Here is an 18,110-nt window from a genome sequence, read left to right on the forward strand (position 1 = left end):
CAGGACAAGAATCTAAATGATTGGATCATCAAGATTGATGGCCGGGATATGGTTGATTAGTTTACATGTCACATCTGAATCCAATATTGCAAAATGCTCATAAGCTAGCTACCTATAAATAGGGTCAAGAACAGTGTACAAGTGCATCCCATTGGAGAAAGACGATTTATTTACAAGTTAAGATCAGGAAGATAGGTCTTGCATGAGGATAAAGAGTCTTGTTTTGTAGCCAAGGATGACTTGCCTGCAGCCTCACGAGGAGCCTTAATTAAAAAGGCAGGGAGGGTCATGATCAATATTTTACAGGGTTTTGAGGATCCTTGTATGGTATACAGGCAGTCTCCTTGGCTAACGAGACGGGCTCTTATCTCTCATGCTGGACTTAATCTTCTAATTTATGCCGCATCCACATTGAAAAGCGTTTGAATGCATGAGAAACACAATGAAGGTATATATATATTCTTTTTCTCTTTTATCCATCCTTTCTTCGTGATATGATATATATTGGTCGACAACCAAATCAACCCTACCTAATTAGAGGCTCTTTGTAGTTTGTACGCGGCCATACGATTATTCAAGCTGCATCCGAACTAGAATACATGATTTTTGTCGATCAACGGAGAGACGGGACGAATGTATATTTAGGATCTGTTCTTCACTAACCCACTGATCAAGCATTTTACATGTGTAGGTGTATATGCACAGCTATCCTCCCAAGACAGAAGTGTCTAAAGAAGTAATAATACTTGTTAGAGTTTCAATGCGAGTAAGACATTCCTAATATATATCCAGACCCGGCCAGAAGAATAACAAGAACCAGTAGAACAGATTTTAATTTTTAGCACAGGCCAGAATAGACAGTAATATAATGACTACTCAGTTGTAAACTGTATTAAACCATGCACAGCCTACTTTTTTTTTTTTTTGTTTTTTCCCCCTTATTATTCTCCATTTTTTTTCAAGTTTCTGTCAAAATATAGTGTTTTTTTAAGACCAACATTATCGCCGGGAGAGAGTTGAGGAACTTTTCAAGACACCGCATGTTCATGATGTAAAAGCCACCCGTGTATTTATCATTTGTGTGACAAAGTTTAGCCAATATTCTCAAAACTGAATATATCTAATATGAGTGATAGTTACATAAAACTAAACTATCTCATTTTATATAATTATTATAATTTTTTTTAAATTCACGCACAAAATATAATAAATAATACAATTTTTTTACATTTTAAAATAAAAATAATATTAAAAAAATATTATAATAATATTTTAATTTTTAACAAAAACATCTTATCTAAACTGCGTAACTAAACAAGACCTAATTGTTTGTCCGTTGATGAATTTTTAGTGTTAAATTGTTAATTATAAGTCATTGTCACTAGGAATGGTCCACTTCTAACAAAGAAGTTGTAAAAGAAATTGACTATCTTAAATGAGTTTGAACTTAAAAGATTACGGGCCTGGTTTGAATAGCCAAGTCATCCAAATTCATCTAATTTTATCTCATCTTATTTTATTTAAATATCTGTATATTAGAATACAAACATTTTTAAATTTCAAATATTCAAATACTTTTTTTCAACACAAATATATACCACTTATGCATCGTAGGACTGTACTTAGCGTGACTTTGTTTACTTTTAGAAAACTCTCATCTCATTTTATTTTAATTATTATAATTTTTTTAATTTTTTATATAAAATAAAATAAATAATTTAAAATTTTTAAATTTTAATATAAAAATAATATTTTATTTAATTTTTAATTTTAATTTTAATTTATTTTATCTCACCTTTTCCCATTTTTTAAATCAAACGATATTGCATGGTTTGTAACTTTGTAGCCCATAAATGTCGCAACACTGTCAGGACAGAGTACTGGAAGCAGGTCAGAGTACTGGAAGCAGGTGGACCGGAAAATAAAGAAATAAACAACATTAGTTGGTGCGTACATCGAGCACTGTATAATTTACATTCGAGTCTTTTTACATATAAACATAATCACGCATTAATCTGTATATCAATATTGATTTATTCATATTTAAAATTTAAATTAACATTATTTTTAATAAAATTTACTTTTTAACCAATCACATCATATTAATACACAGATTAATACATAATTATAATACAATTATATTTTTCCTTTACACTCACAGGAGTCTATTGTTGTTTCGAGCAGCGGGTCCATTAATACGTACAGAACTAAAAACTTTTTCAGTACTACTTCTCATTGCGATCGCAGAATTTTAGTTAAAAAATAAACCAATTAACTTGAGATCAAATTACAGAGACTGAATAATCTGTAACTAACGACGTAAATTAATTGGGCCATTTCAATCTTCTCTGCTCTGAAAAACCATTCACTAAATCCGTAATATTTAATGGAAGAATATATATATATACACATGACCATACTTCATAGGGGTAAAATTAAAGGGGGAAACAAAATAAAACAAAATGGGCAAAAGATAGAAAATATTGGTTCTTCATTTCTTCTTCTTTTTTTAATCAATATTAATATAAAACATTAATTTTGGGCTTGTTTGGATAGTGAGATGAGATAAGTTAAGATGACTTATGAATAGTAGTAAAATTTTTGAATTGAGATGAGATGAAATAGTTTTTAAAAATTTTGTATATTTAGATTAAGAAGTGAAATGAAATGAGATGATTTTAGATTAAGAAGTGATTTTAAAATAAGTGTTTGCATGAAAGGAGTGTCTCTTTGTACGAGTCGATCTCATTTCTGAAACCAAATGGCTCCAACTTATATATACTTGCAAAGTGGCCACTTGTGATCTTCTCATTTCAAAGAACCTTTTTCCAAAAACTTTTTGGAGCAATCGAATATTACTACCCAAGCTGATTATATATATGTATGTATGTATGTATGTATACATACCTTGAGACAATCATGAACCAATATGTACGTGCCACGTACGCCCATTACATCGAATTTAATTTTTGATTTTGAATTTAAGCCTATATGCATGGTCAATTACAGGAAGAAATGCAAAGCACATTTGTTTTGAAGATAGCATGTGTATCTTTCAGTACTATACACAGTTCATTATATCACTTGCGGGAATCATGTCCCCTTTTGTCCCAATTAATACTAATTTTACGTCCTCGATCGACTTGTCACATCATAAAGCCCTTAATTGGTATGCCTGCATCGTTTCAACTGCATTTCCATGGAAAGAAAATGGTTTCTAACCCTAGGCGGGATGGATCGATATTCTTTGAGGAGCTTTTCAAAACGGGGATTTGAATCTTTTACATCAACTCTTAATCAAACTATATAGTTTGGAGTATTGAGATAGATAAACACATAAAATTATGGACTTCACAGCATTTATATATAATAATTGTGGTACCACATTAATGTTTTCATGATATTTTGAAAAAATAAATATAGAGCCGTGGAATGTTTAATAAATCTTGGTTTGCATGAGGTTATGATCATTAGATTGTTCACCTAGTCCGACCCAGTTTGAGAAGTAGTGACATTTCCGACCTGACCCGAACTTAACCAGTTTCAGTTTTAGAAATTTCAACTCAAAACCAGTTATCCAGTTAATCAATCCGGTTTCATTTACAAAAAAATCAATTTTTTCGATCCCATTCCTTTTTTTTTTAAATCCCAGTACTTCCAATTAACATATTCTTTGAATTCTATGATTTTTTAGAATATATACTTATGAGTATTTGTGTAGAGGGAACACACAAATCCTCTACGTGCTATATAGGAGAGTAATAGAGTATCTTTCAGATTTAGAAAAAAAAAAAATCCGCGTGACAGTTCGTGGAGGACAAAGCTGGATCTATAGGGATTTGAGGATGCATTCCCACCAAAGATTTTGCGTAAGAGGTAGGCCAACATAAATTCCGCTGGGATTTTTTTGGTGCAATCAGATCTTTGCTTAAATCTTTTCTTTCCAAAATTTTGAGGCGATGGCGTTTAAATTGCAAAAGACAGAGCTCATCATGAAAATAAATCATGATTCTGTCAAAATGATGATTTAAGTAATTAATTGGCAATCGACGTATCTCGAGAATATGTGTGTGTGTATATATATATATATGTGTGTGTGCATAATGATCTCTAGTGATGAATTAATTAGGAGTTAATCTCTAGTGATGAAAGAATGAATATCAAATCAGAGGCATCAAAATTTCTAAGGTCCTCAATGCGTGCACGGTCCACTTTAGGAAGGGGAACGAGATAAGCATATATGCGACACTTGGGCGATCTGTGCTAACTAGTAAATGGGTGGGGGACGACGTGGGAGAATGTGCTAAATGCAAAAGTCAAAACTCCAATGATAGTAACCAGAGGGCATGTGAGTGTGGGTCTTTTTTTTAAATCATATATATATATATATATATAATAAAAGTAACTTTACAATCTTACACATCATATTAAAAATATAAATTTGTAAGTTTATTTTTATATAATCCCTTTGTAGTTAAAGTATTTTCTATATTTATGTGTGTGTTATCTTCTTCATGAGCACCAACTATTTGCAATATCGTTCACAGACATGATGAAAGCATGTTTAATATAGTTATGTACTTCCTTTTAAAGGCAACAAAGTTTGTAGGAATTCCTTGAGAGCTACTTAGTCATTGAACATCTAGTTTAATTAATATGCATTGCTCTATATCTAGCTAGTAATTAAAATCATGTCTTCAATAAAATCTAAGAAGCATTATATATTTTAATTATCGTTAGCATCAAAGCACTATGTGTGTGGATGTGTATGAGCTTAATTGCATGCATGCATATAGGTATATTGTAGACTTCCTTTTCATGTTATTTAAAAGCCATAGTTAAATGCGTCTACCGCTAAATTAGTTTAATTGTGCATGCAGGCCGCGCTACAGCCTCATGCACACGCCGGGACGATCGCGAGGCTAATCAACTGCTAGTAATAAAAATAATGAGCGTGCACCTTTTGGCTTCTGTTGACAGGAAATCGAGGGAAGATTGACCCGAGATATGCTAGCTGCCACTAATGGCGCTTGCATGGTGCTTAGTGCTTAGGTGGCTCAAAAAGCTCTATATCTACTAAAATTATTGACAATATACATATATTTTCTACGATCGAGTTGATCACTGCTTTATTCTTAATTCATACCGGCCCTCTCTCTCTCTCTCTCTCTCTCTCTCTCTCTCTCTCTCTCTCTCTCTCTCTCTCTCTCTCTCTCAGGCACAATCATAGTACTGGGGATTGGCTCTACTTGCAGGGTTCGGGTTTTTTTGTTTGCCAACGACCAAATTAAGGTTACCGCTCTTTGAGGTTAGTCTCCAAATCCTAGCATTTGTTTTATGAATCTGATATTCATGGACGAGTGTCTGATTCCTAGTCGCCCAACATCGATCACGTACGCTTACCTTTTATTTTGTTATGCATTTTGATTTCATATAATTAACCGAGTTTTCATTTAGTTCTGCACATTCATTTCCCGAGAAGTACTGCAGTTGTGGGATTAGAAATGTTTGTCTAATTGTTACAATCTTGCTCATGCGCATCTGATCTCAGTAGTCATGATCTCTCTTGTGCGGGACTCTTATATATATTTGTTTGTTTTCATACAAGACTTCAAGGACAAATCTTGGATTCTATATGAGAATGTTGGTTACATGTTGCCTCTTCTTTTCCTTATTTGCTTTGTAAGTCATTAAAGTTGAATATCATCGATGGTAAACTATAGGCGTGTGAGTTCGTAATAATTAATATGTCAAACAAGCAATATATAGTACTTGAGGTATGATCATGGTTAGATTAGTTGAAATGGGCTCAGTGATTGATCCCCAGTTCAGAACAAAAACTACATATATAGTTTCTGCTGAGATAAATGCAAAATTTGCTAATATTGATAGATCATAATGTTAAGAATATAATAAAATAATTAAATCTACATATGCCTTTCAACTTAACCTATTTGGACAAGTGTTGTTTTCATATAGTATTAGTATAGAGGTCTTGAATTCGAACTCTAACACTATACTATATCTCATTTAATTAAATATTTCACATATTGGATCCATTCATTGAGAATAAGTCTTACTCACACGTGAGGCGGATTAATGTTAAAAATCTAATACAAATAATTAAATCCACTCATTCTCATTACTTTAAGTTTTTTAGACAAGTATTGATTTTAGATCCCAGCTCCCTTGGTAGCCTGACATGATTAGGCTTGAGTTATGCTATATAGCATCATGAGACCTCAAACTAGGAGTTTAATATGTTACATTACCCGTTAATTCTATACGAACACGACACGATAATAGCGGGTTAGAATTTGGTCTTAACGGGTTTTGGTTAAAAATGGTTGACCCGTTAAGACACGATTGCTTAACGGGTTGATAACGGGTCAACCCGTTTTGACACATTAAGAAAGTTAAAATTACAATTATACCCTTATACCTAAAAGTAAAATTATTAAAATTTCAATTTCGATATTTTTATTATCTAAATTGTAATTTTGGACTTGTAGTTAGTTTTATAATTTTTGTAGATATTGTGATTTTAATATTTATATAAAATTTTACTAAATTTAATCAGGTCAAATGAGTTAATTTTGTGCATATTCAACCCATTTACATAAACAGTTTGAAACGGGTCATATTGTATCGTGTTAACATATTTCGTAATATTTACTAATAGGTCAAAACGAGTTGACATGACATGACCCTTTATGTTAATGGGTCATGTTTAGGTTTGAAATTTTAACACGATAAACTTAACAGGTCGGATTAGGGTTGATCTATATAGTATAATATACATATTTTGACACGACACGAATACGACCCATTAACACGATTTGACACCCCTGCCTCAAACTATGAAAAAGTTATGCATGCAATTGCTTTCTACTTTATTCTACTCTCGGGCTGCACTTTCTTCTGAACCTATTTGTTGTTCTTCGGTGAAATTGAGCATATATCTTTTGGAAGTGAAAACAAATGCCTTTGCCACTTGCCACGTACGTGGAGATCGAAGTACTTCACACTAGAGATACAATCTCTCTTTCTTTTTGGTCAATTAGACTCTCTTTTTTAGGTCATGACCTGGTGACCTTCTGTTGATCTCACAAGTTGATCAGATTATAAGACTATTAACCTTTAGAAAAAATAGAAGTTTAAAATAAGATCAATGATCATCGGGTGTTACACCTCTTCCATATATAATTTTCTCATGCATTTAGACTCACATGGGTTAAAGCGACCACTAGATTCAAGTCCAAACACATAACGTTAACGAAAAATATATTTGCATTGATATATACATAAGTACTAGCGCTACTCGTGAAACACATGACTTTAACGAGATTTTAGCATTCATAATAAATTTGAAATGTTCTTTTCTTACTCTTACTCGCCACAATTCAACATCAATCCACTTCTTTCGCGTCGATTTTCCTCAGCAAGTTCATCAATGAGGAATATGCTTTAGATGCAGGTATTCCATCAAGATGGTACGAAGTCGACGGTTGAGATCAACATTTGAATCATGATTGTAGGATCAAATTCTACTAAAGTGGAAGAACAATAAACATATGAAGCGGGTCATATAATATTTAATATTGTTGTTGAAATATTAATATCCAAAATAGCATATATATAGATGACATTAAATATAATAAGGCTCATTTGTCCCACTTGAGCCATGTAAATATAATAAGGCCTGATTTAGATATAAAGTCTTTAAAATTTATATCAATTCATCTTATTTAATCATTACAATTTTTTAAATTTCTATACAAAATATAATAAATAATTTAATTTTTTTAAATTTTAAAATAATAATAATATTAAAAAATAATATTTTATTTAATTTTTAATTTTTATTTCAACTTATTTTTACCTCAACTCACTTTCTAAAGTGACTCCCCCTCAACGCTGTCACGTTTGAACAAAAATTTGAGCCTTTATTTCGTTGGTTTGAGTGTGACACCGGTGCCAACAAAAGTATATAAAAAATTATAAACACAATTTTTTTTACAATCCATATTTTAAATGAAATAAAAGACATGGTTTATATTAATTTATAAAAAATATATACCTTTATATATATAAAGTGGCTATCTAACGGAATTTTGTTGATTTAACGGTTTTTGTTGTTTTACCGTTAAAACTAACGTCGTTAGTTACATGAATAAATTAAAGTGACTCTCTCTCTTCTTAAAAGTTCTTATTTTTTTAATCTCTCTCCCAAATCACTTATGAATAAATTCATAGTTATTAAAATTTATGTAGCCTATAACCCATGTATTAATGATCATTTATTTAGGAGGTATATTAGATATTTATATAGATATATATATATATCTATATAAATTATATAAATATATATTCTATATTCTATTATATATATGATATTTTATATAAATTATAATTTATATAAGTGATTTAAAATTTCTATTCATTCCTTATATAAATAAAGAGAAATGTAAAATAATTAAGTTTAAATCTATTTACCAACTACATTTACAAATACAATTATCCAATAAAATATTATTTATTTATCAATTTAAATTCATTATGAAACATTAAAATCAAATAATAATATCTTATAAAAATTATATCACAAAAAAAAATAATCGTTTTATTAAATTAAGAAAACGTGCTCTACACGTTGCTTTACTGTTAACGATTTATCTCCTGTGCTGCACAGTTTTGATTCAAGGTTCGTTTTTTCAATTCTAAATGCTTTAAAACTGATTTAAGTTTATCTTACTATTTGATGTTAGAAATTATATTTTTTTTTTCTAAAAACATTACATTATTAATCAAAATTTTTTTCTTAATAAAAATAATATTAATTCTTAAAAATAATATTTTTATACATTGGGCGAACGTCCCTCGGACGTTGCCAAACTACTAGTATATATTAAAGCATCGTTATTTTATAGAAATGCCCTTTTATCGAAAAAAACATACGGGAAAGGGCTGCTCAGCCCTGATTACTCAAATTTATATACACAGTAGGAATTGACAATTAATGATACGGTAGACTTATGATCCATCTTATCATTCTCTTTTTCCACCTATCTCTCTCTCTCTCTCTCCCTTTCATGACTGCGTAACGAAAACGCACTCACTCCGTACAAGCAGACCCTCGTTTCCTGCACCGCTCACTCTTCAACCACGCCCATTAACATTGAACTGTCCGTACTAAGGAGTTCTAAGAAAACCAAAACAAAAACAGGTCCCAAAGGAGATCTCCGACATCAGACAGCAAGTACTCTGTAATTTGAGTACGAGAGAGAGAGAGAGAGAGAGAGAGAGAGCGTCGTGCTGAGCTCTCATTTCGTTTCAATGGTAAAGATACCACCCCTGATGTCGCCAGAGGGTTCTCTGTCTTCTCCGTTGATGACTTGGGGTCACGTGAGTTTCTCTTCTATCAGGTCTTGAGCAATGCAGTCCTTTGTATGGCATTTATATCGCTTTTGAAGAATTTTACCAAAACAAGACAAACCTGTTTTCAAAATTTTAACCTTTTTCTGTGAAAGAAACCCTTTTTACAGAAAGGAGCTAAACAGGATTGGATGTGAGAGGATCTGAGGGCAGACGAAAGTTCCTAAGTGATGGAAAAGGGCTACTACTAGCTACGTGATCTAATTCATGCCTCTCGATCTCCTTGTGTGTGTGAATACAAATTCCAGAACCCAAGGGCCAATGTTATTGAAAGCGATCTTTCACACTGTTGTCTTTGGGGTTATTTTCCAACAAAAGCCCCGAAAATCAGGGAAACTGTTCGCTAACAACACAGTAATGAAATGCAAAACAAAACAAAAACAAGACCATAAGAGAAGAAAGTCAGAACCAGAGATCGGTTTACAGCCTCTAGTTTTTGAAGCCAAAAAATACACCCACAACACAAAACCCAAGAAATATTGATACAAGAACTCATTCCCCTCTGCCCAGTGAGAGAGAGAGAGAGAGAGAGAGCCCAGCTAAAACAATTACTCCCACAATTAAGACCTATAGCCCAAAGACAAATGTTCACCCTACCACTAGCTCTCTCTCTCTCTTCCTTGTCTCTGTTACTTTGTTTCAAAATGGTAACAACAGTAGCTGTAGTTCTGGGCCCTCTGGCTGGCTAGTCTATTAGCATCGAATATAAATAGTAACAGTGGACTTGTTTCGCTCACACGCTGTCTCTGGTTCGTTTTCTCCTTTAAGTTTGTTATTTCGTTTCGATTGCCGTGAATGCTTCTTAGAAATTAAAAGCTTCATAAAATTTCATCAGAGCCAACTGTAAGCTTCTCACCTCATTATGACTGCTACACTACTTCAGTCCTTCCCTCTTCTTTTTCTTGGCCAATTCCAACTCTTTATTCAACTTCCCGAAGACACAGATTTATGGTAGGAGTAATAAACAAAATTTCTTTTGTAATTTTAACTTGAGCCGAGTTTTTTTTTATCTTTTTTTTTTTTCGATTTGGGGTTCTCATCTTGTAGTCTTCTTTCTACATGCTCAATTGTGTTTGTAAATTTCGTTCTAATTTTAAATGTTTTCCTGTTGGATTTATAAAAACTAACCTTTATTTCTACATTTCCTCAACTGGGCCTTAAAACTTCGATTTATTTTTTCGATTCCTTACCTGGGTCTTCTGAACTTTAGGTAGATATATAAAAATAAATAAAAAATTGGCACTTGGATCTTTAAGATTTGTGTGCGTGAATTGATTACCGATCAAGTTGTCTCTTTTGGTTTTCTATAAACTTTTGTGCTATGGGCTTATGAAATTTAAGTTTGTATTTAACCTTTCAACTGGGCATCGGATATTAATGAATTTCTTTTATGTTACATAGGTTGGTGGGCTTAGAAACGAAGGCAACAGTAGAGTGGTTGCAGAGCACCGCGCTGGCTTCTAGTCTCCCAGGCGCACTCCAAAACCCAGATCTCGAGGTCCTTTATAAGGCCTCTAATTGACACTTGTCACAGACTTTATTATAATCTTTTGCACTTCCTTCTCTCTCCACACCTTTCCTTCCTCCGCCAATCTCTCTTAATGCCTCTATGCGGACCTCCCAATACAAAGCACTTGAAGAGTATTGGGTTTGTTTTGTATGTGCTCAAAGTTGTGGAATTGACCTTGAGGTGTTGCATTGGCCACAATTTTAGGGAGTGTCGGTCGTAGAGTTGAATTTCACTGCTGCTTTGCATTGAAGCCGAGGTACAGTCTTCGAACCTTGAAGCTTTGATCTTTGTTCCCTGTATTTGATTATTCTAGCATTTCCGCGTTTTGGGTGTTGATATTGCTATTTTACTAATATCTTAACACCGGAAGCCATATACTAGAGCATTAGAACATGTGAAAAACGGTTGTCATTGGTGGTCTCTTGGTTTGTTCGTTGGTTCTTTGTACTTACTCGTGCTTGTAATCACATATTTATAGTGGAACTACAAGCTGTGGTTGCATATTGCTTGCATAATTAGCGAGAAAAACTCGGTCCGTAAATTGGGGCTTCAGTGGATATTTAAGTAGTCCAACTATTGCTTAATTGCCTGTAGGGAGTGTGAGCAAGGTGGTTTTGGATGTGGAATATTGGCCTCAAGTACAAGACATGCTGAGATCTGATGAGGGAGAAATTGACGTGTTCTTTGACTCGACAGATTGCTGTTCGTCTGTAGATTCAGTTGCAGATGAAGCGTTAGGTTCTATACATTTAGAATATGGTGTCTGGATGAATGCACCAGTAAGCGTTAAGGAAAGGCGGGAGGTATTTTTACGTGGAATGGGTTTATCTGAGCTTGCTTCTCCTAAGATTTGTGCTGAGGAGAATGGAATGGACGCTGCTGCCTCCCAAGAGCTGATGGGATTGGAGAGGCTTAAGCAATGTAGTGGAGCAGAGAGGCTTAAGCAATGTAGTGGAGCATTCTCAAGCTCTTGTATTTCATCTACTGATCTAGCAGAGGAAAATTTGGTTTGTTGTAGAAGAGAGAGGGGATCAGTTCTCAATGGGGAAGATGCTGGGCTTTCTAGTCCTGCTCGGGAATATGTAGAGAGTGATGTGCGTGCGTGTTCAGAAGAATATAGCCGCTTAGATGTGGGTAAAAGGAGATTGAAAAATTGGTTAAAACACTTTGTCGGCAAGAGTAAGGGTGGAGGAGATACATTTGTAACAAAAGTATCAAAACCAAATTCTGAAACACCTAAGATAAACAGAATGAAGGTGTGGCAGAATAAGAAGAGGTACATGGAGTTTACTGCTCTTTACAATGGGCAAGAGATTCCTGCACACAATGGCTTAATTTGGACAATGAAGTTTAGTCCAGATGGCCGGTACCTTGCAAGTGGTGGCGAAGATGGGGTTGTACGTATTTGGTGCGTTACATCAGAAGATGCCTCTGATAATTATATGACGGCTATAAATAGTTATGGTATAAAAGTGAAAGGTGGCAAGTCCACTTTTGGAGGAAAAAGCACGAGCTATGCCTCCATTGACATTCCTGATAAGGTTTTTCACATTGAAGAGTCACCACTACAAGAATTTCATGGCCATTCTAGTGATGTGTTAGACCTGTCTTGGTCCCATTCAAATGTGAGTTTCTTGGCAGTTGTTTTGCATGATTATATTTTCATATAATATAAGCCTGTAATATGTTTGAAGCTAATCCAAATGTTTTGCTACAGTGTCTTCTTTCATCATCCACGGATAAAACTGTCCGTCTGTGGCGATTGGGTTGCAAACAATGTTTAAATGTTTTCCGTCACAATGATTATGGTAAATATGAGACAAATGATTCTTTTTAATCTTGTGGCCATTATGATAACAGATCAAACGAATATTCTCTCCAGCATTTATATATAATCCTAGATTTATTAGTTCTTCATTTCCTTTGCATTATTTTGTGAAGCAATATTAATATAGTTCTCTCTCTCCCATTGTAACCAGTGACATGCATTCAGTTCAATCCTGTTGATGAAAATTACTTCATCAGTGGCTCCATAGATGGAAAAATTCGACTTTGGCGGGTATCTGAAAAGCATGTTGTTGACTGGGCTGATGTGCGAGATGTAATAACTGCTATATGTTACAAGCCAGATGGGAAAGTATGATCTAAATATCTTGATCTTCATGCATATAAACTGTTACTAAATTATGCCTTTTGAAGCTCATGACAATAATCATATTTCATGTTGCTCTGCAATCAGGTTTTCATAGTTGGTTCTATTAGAGGCACGTGCCGATTCTACGATGCATCAGGTACAGCTTTATGCTAGGTGGTGCCAATAGTATACTTTGAATCTTTCTAATTCCCTCCTGGAGTGCCTAATTCAATCTAATGATTGTATAGGCAAACATTTAAAACTTGATGCACAGATACGTATTCAAGGTAGAAAGAAGACCTCAGCTAACAAGATCACTGGCATTCAGGTCTGCTTTACTCTTGCTGTAATTAAAATGATACTGGCTGTGACATATTTTGTTTACCTTGTGCATATTCTTCCTGCAGTTTTGCCAAGAAAGATCTCAAAGAGTTATGATAACATCAGAAGACTCCAAGCTCCGAGTATATGATGGCATTGATCTTGTCCAGAAATACAGAGGTAGAGCTGACTTTATATCATTGAGTTGAGATTGTTGCTGTGAAAATTTGTTTTTACCAATTCTTCTTTCCATTATATTCTAGGTTTTACTTGCAGCCTTAGATAGAATATAACTATGAACTGAATTCCTGTGTGTTGCAATATCAACCCTACATTGACTGACTGATCATGTTTTTGCAATCATCCTATGGTCGAATCTGCAGTTCTAGTAGGACTAAAATTCTGCAATTGGACTTATGGTCCTTTGCTTATGTATTCGAAACTTCCCTATCATATTCTATACGTTATAATTATTTAATTGTGTTTCCTTATTTGGCCCTACATCTTGCCTTTTAAAATATCATATATCCTAAACCTTCTCATACGATCATCTTTTTCATGTTATATTGATAGAGTTATTTCTTCTAAAAAAAGAGACAGAGTTACGAGTTACGCTTAGTAGTCTGTTCCAAGTGATTTGTGTCGTTGAAGCAGTTTTCAATACCCACTATCACGTCCTAGTTATTAGTCACTTTTTTCCTCTCCTTATGCTATGCTTACCGTAGCGAGTTTCCATGTTATATGAGGGACATCTGGATTTTGTGGTTGGTCCTTGTTAAAGGGGTCTTGTGAATCAAATGTTGATGCAGCATTACACACTTCAGATCTGACTCAACTGTCTGTGATGCTAGAGTATTGTTTCTTTATCCGAGTTCAGAAAGCTGTATCAGTGAAGTTTGAGATCCATGTTAGAACTAGATGAGGTTGCCTTTAATTGGAGAAATTAATCATATATAAAGAATGCGAATTTCATATGCACTGCTGTTCCTGGGAGTTTGAGAACCATACCTATATATAGTTTGGTGCCGTACCTCAGTTGGCCATACATGAAGTGTGGATATAGTTTCTATGTAGTCTTTTTGTGTGCACTCCACATGCATATGAGCGTGAATGAATTCACACACCCTATTCTTTGAAAATCGTCCTGCGCATGCACATAATTTTAATACCTGTGTACATGCAGATGATTGATCTTGCATAATACGACAAAGCTTTCCCATAAGCCTTTACAGCTATATATTCTTAACTTGGATATTCTTTACACATGCCTTAGTGCACAGTTCTTTATTTTTGGGTTAAATTAATACTTATGCTGTTCTTTATATGCATTTCATCCATAAAATCACTCGACTTGTGAACAAAATATGGGGTTACCTGATTTACCTCTATATTCATGTATATTTCGCATTCTTGGATGAAGTTGTCTTAAAAATATTTACAACTGATTTCAAACAGGTCTTCCAAAGTCAGGAAGTCAGATGTCAGCTTCCTTCACTTCGAGTGGGACGCATATAGTCTCAAATGGAGAGGACTCTCGTGTTTATCTCTGGAACTATGATGGGATGTGCATCCAAACATCGAAACGAACAAAATCCGTGCGTTCTTGTGAGCATTTCTTCTCCGAAGGTGTGACGGTTGCAATACCTTGGTCGGGCAGTGGAGCAGGACAGAGGAGTTCACAGGCACTGGACCAAGAGGCCACTTCTAGGTTCAAAGATTCGGAGCGGCTTTCCAGCCGGGGTAATTGGTTTTCTATGGATGGCTCATGCAGGGGTTATGCAACTTGGCCGGAAGAGAAACTTCCTCTGTGGGATGTACCAGTTTCAGAGGAAGAATCTCAGGATCAGCACCACGGTAATGCCCACAAACACAGGGCCATATCAAACCTTTGGGGGTTGGTGATTGTGACTGCTGGATGCGATGGAACAATCCGGACATTCCATAACTATGGGCTTCCCGTCAGGCTGTAAGAGTTTTCTGGTGATCTCTCCTGGCCGTCTGGAAGCATGCAAGCTAGAGCATTTAGAAACTATGAAGTTTCACCTCTGATGGATGGTGAATGAATACCTTCCTCTATTTCCTTAGAAAATTCTAGTTATACCTCAGCTGTAACAGCCGGGATAACAGCGTCGATATTGACATGTATATCAATATCTATCATGTCAATAGTATTACATCAGAGCATTTAGAATATTACAAATGGCTAGCAAACGTGGTTTTATTCAGCCAAGGCAGGCCATGCAATTAAATTTTGAAAAATGCTAGGTTGCGCTGGGCGTGTCGTCTAAATACAAATTTAGCTTTTTATTTTTTCAATTTTTTTAATAATTTTTAATATATTTAAATATTTTTTTTCAAAAAACACACAAATACATTAAAAGTCATTACTTAATTATTAAGTAAAAAAAACAATTAAATACATGAACGGTTAAAATGAAGGAGTAAACTCAAGCGGCATATTAATATTTTTTTTTTGAAATTTTTAGACTGCCTAGAAGTGTTATTCATCCTATTTTATTATTTTTTAATAATATCTTTTTTACAAGGAATCAAATGAAAATTTCTATTTTATATTTTATTTAATTGAGAATTATTTAAGGCCCAATTTGGATATTGAAAATATCTTGTCTCATCTCTTCTAATTTCATTATTACATATTTTTTAAATTTTCATATAAAACATAATAAATAATTCAAATTTTTTAAATTCTAAATAATAATAATATTAAAAAATATTATTTTATTTAACTTTTAACTTTATTTTAACTTGCTATCAAAATTGCATCTAAGAATATACGAGAAGATGATTACAGAAAGAAAAATGATATAATAACAATTATATCACAATTTATTTGTAACTAAGTATTAAATATTTAGTTGTAAATAATGCTACATTAGCATTATTTTGTGTTGACTTTCATCGTTTCATTGAAATGGGACTCGTGACTCGTGAGGATTGAATTTAATCGCAAATTTCCAAAATAATGCTAACACTTTTAAATCTAATTCATTTTGTTTGACAAAGTTCCGAGAAATGTCAAAAAAATTGACTTGGACTGATAATCACACGGCAGAAGCCTTTTCTGACTTTTAAAAGTAAAATTCTATGACCTTCCAAATAAATAGGTATCTATGAAAACTACGTTAGCATGATCTCATATCGAGTTGAAATACGTATTGACTTGTGTAATGAGTACAGTTTTGAATATTAGTTGCCGTTTAGGATAAGATATTGAAATAAAATATTTTAATATTAATATTATTTCAAATACCGTTTTAAAATTAATTAAATATATATATATAAACTATCGATTAATAAAATAAATATATATATAAGTGTGTATTATGTATATGTGTATATATATAGAAAAATTAAAAATTTATAAAATGAATATAAGTTTAAAAAATCGCAAATTTGGATTGAGAGACAAATAAAGAAAAAGAATAAAAGAATAGAAAAATTATTAAAAATAATGATATTTAAAAAAAAAAGAGAGAGAGAGAATGAGGAAAATATTTAAAGTTACAAAAAAATCAAAATTATATAAACATATTTTATATTTTATAATTAATTAAATATTATCTGAATTTAAAATTTATAAAAATAGAATGAAATGAAAATGTCAATTCCGGTCAAAATGGCTAGAATTTGACCGGTATGACCAAATAGATTAGAAAGTTCCAGAATTTGGAACGATACGGAATAAGGAGGTTTGGTATATTGGACACTACACTGGAATGAAAAATTTCAACCAAAATGACTAGAACAAAACGGTATTTAAAATTATGGTAAAGAGTCAATTTTATCATATATAATTTGTCTTAAATACTATATTTTTTTAATAACTGATAACAATATTAAGAGAGAGTAAGATGTAATTTCCTTACCACCGTTTGAGTTCATTGGTATGGGAGTTGTGACGCCCCTAAATTCCGTTTGAGATCGGACGAACATTTGAAGCGTCGAGACATGCAACACAAGGTTACCTGCCCCCGTTCATGACATATAAGATGCAATAATCCTAACATGCATATAACATTATGCAATATTCGCAGCGGATAATTTTTTTCTTTAGCAATATTATGCACCAAACTGAAAATATCCCAATACTTAAAACATACTTCATATATAAAGATCCATTGAATAACTAAGATCACAGCACTATTCCAAAATAGTTATAATCCAAAAGTACTGGAGATGCAACTCCATCGTACAAGTAGTAATTTAACTACTATATTAACATTAACGACGCACCGTCGTTCAGTCGACTGTGTCTAGTTGGTCAGCTCCTGATCCTCCTTCAGGTCCTGTAACAAGATCTACCATTCGGGAGGAATGGTAGTTGGGACTACCACAGTGAGATTTGATTACAAATCTCAGCAAGTTAACAAAAAACTTCCACACAGACTAATGATGCATGGATGACAGTAAAAGCATAAATGCATAATCAAATTCATAAGTAATTAAAGAATAACTTAGCATACAACATAGCATAATTGACATAACTTAAATTGAAACATGAACTGAACTTGACTTGACATGAATTTGATCTGAAACTTGACTTAGCATGAACTTGCTCTGAAACTTGAATTAACATGAAAAATACATACTCCACAGTTGTTGTGGCCCCATGTATTCTACGTGTAAATACATACTCCACAGTTGTTGTGGCCCCATGTATTCTACACAAACTTGACTTAACATGAAAAA

General features: G+C 33.4%; 1 protein-coding gene across 5 annotated transcripts; it reads left to right on the forward strand.

The window, feature by feature from the left end:
- The first annotated feature begins 9,085 nt into the window (after positions 1 to 9,085).
- On the forward strand, positions 9,086 to 15,716 carry LOC122306570 (WD repeat-containing protein 44-like). Of its 5 annotated transcripts, none has more exons than XM_043118992.1 (9): positions 9,493 to 10,278; positions 10,837 to 11,201; positions 11,424 to 12,570; positions 12,663 to 12,753; positions 12,925 to 13,082; positions 13,185 to 13,236; positions 13,328 to 13,407; positions 13,487 to 13,580; positions 14,856 to 15,716. In XM_043118992.1, exons 3-9 carry the CDS (start codon positions 11,593 to 11,595, stop codon positions 15,368 to 15,370), a joined length of 1,968 nt encoding a protein of 655 aa, XP_042974926.1. In that variant the 5' UTR covers positions 9,493 to 10,278; positions 10,837 to 11,201; positions 11,424 to 11,592; the 3' UTR covers positions 15,371 to 15,716. The 5 variants fall into 5 exon arrangements, with proteins under 5 accessions (XP_042974928.1, XP_042974926.1, XP_042974925.1 ...); XM_043118990.1 differs by having other exon boundaries at positions 9,495 to 10,278; positions 11,540 to 12,570; XM_043118994.1 differs by lacking the exon at positions 9,493 to 10,278 and adding an exon at positions 9,086 to 9,405 and having other exon boundaries at positions 10,837 to 12,570.
- Positions 15,717 to 18,110: the final 2,394 nt, after the last annotated feature.

This window comes from Carya illinoinensis, chromosome 4 (genome assembly GCF_018687715.1).
Source record: "Carya illinoinensis cultivar Pawnee chromosome 4, C.illinoinensisPawnee_v1, whole genome shotgun sequence".
In the NCBI taxonomy this organism is placed as follows: domain Eukaryota; kingdom Viridiplantae; phylum Streptophyta; class Magnoliopsida; order Fagales; family Juglandaceae; genus Carya; species Carya illinoinensis.

What these genes read in the sequence shown, in the direction of transcription:
- LOC122306570 (XM_043118994.1), top strand. Translation starts at nt 11,593, where the DNA reads ATGCTGAGATCTGATGAGGGAGAAATTGACGTGTTCTTTGACTCGACA. An exon ending in GTTACAAGCCAGATGGGAAA is followed by an intron (nt 13,083 to 13,184) that starts GTATGATCTAAA and finishes CTCTGCAATCAG; the next exon opens with GTTTTCATAGTTGGTTCTAT. An exon ending in ACAAGATCACTGGCATTCAG is followed by an intron (nt 13,408 to 13,486) that starts GTCTGCTTTACT and finishes TTCTTCCTGCAG; the next exon opens with TTTTGCCAAGAAAGATCTCA.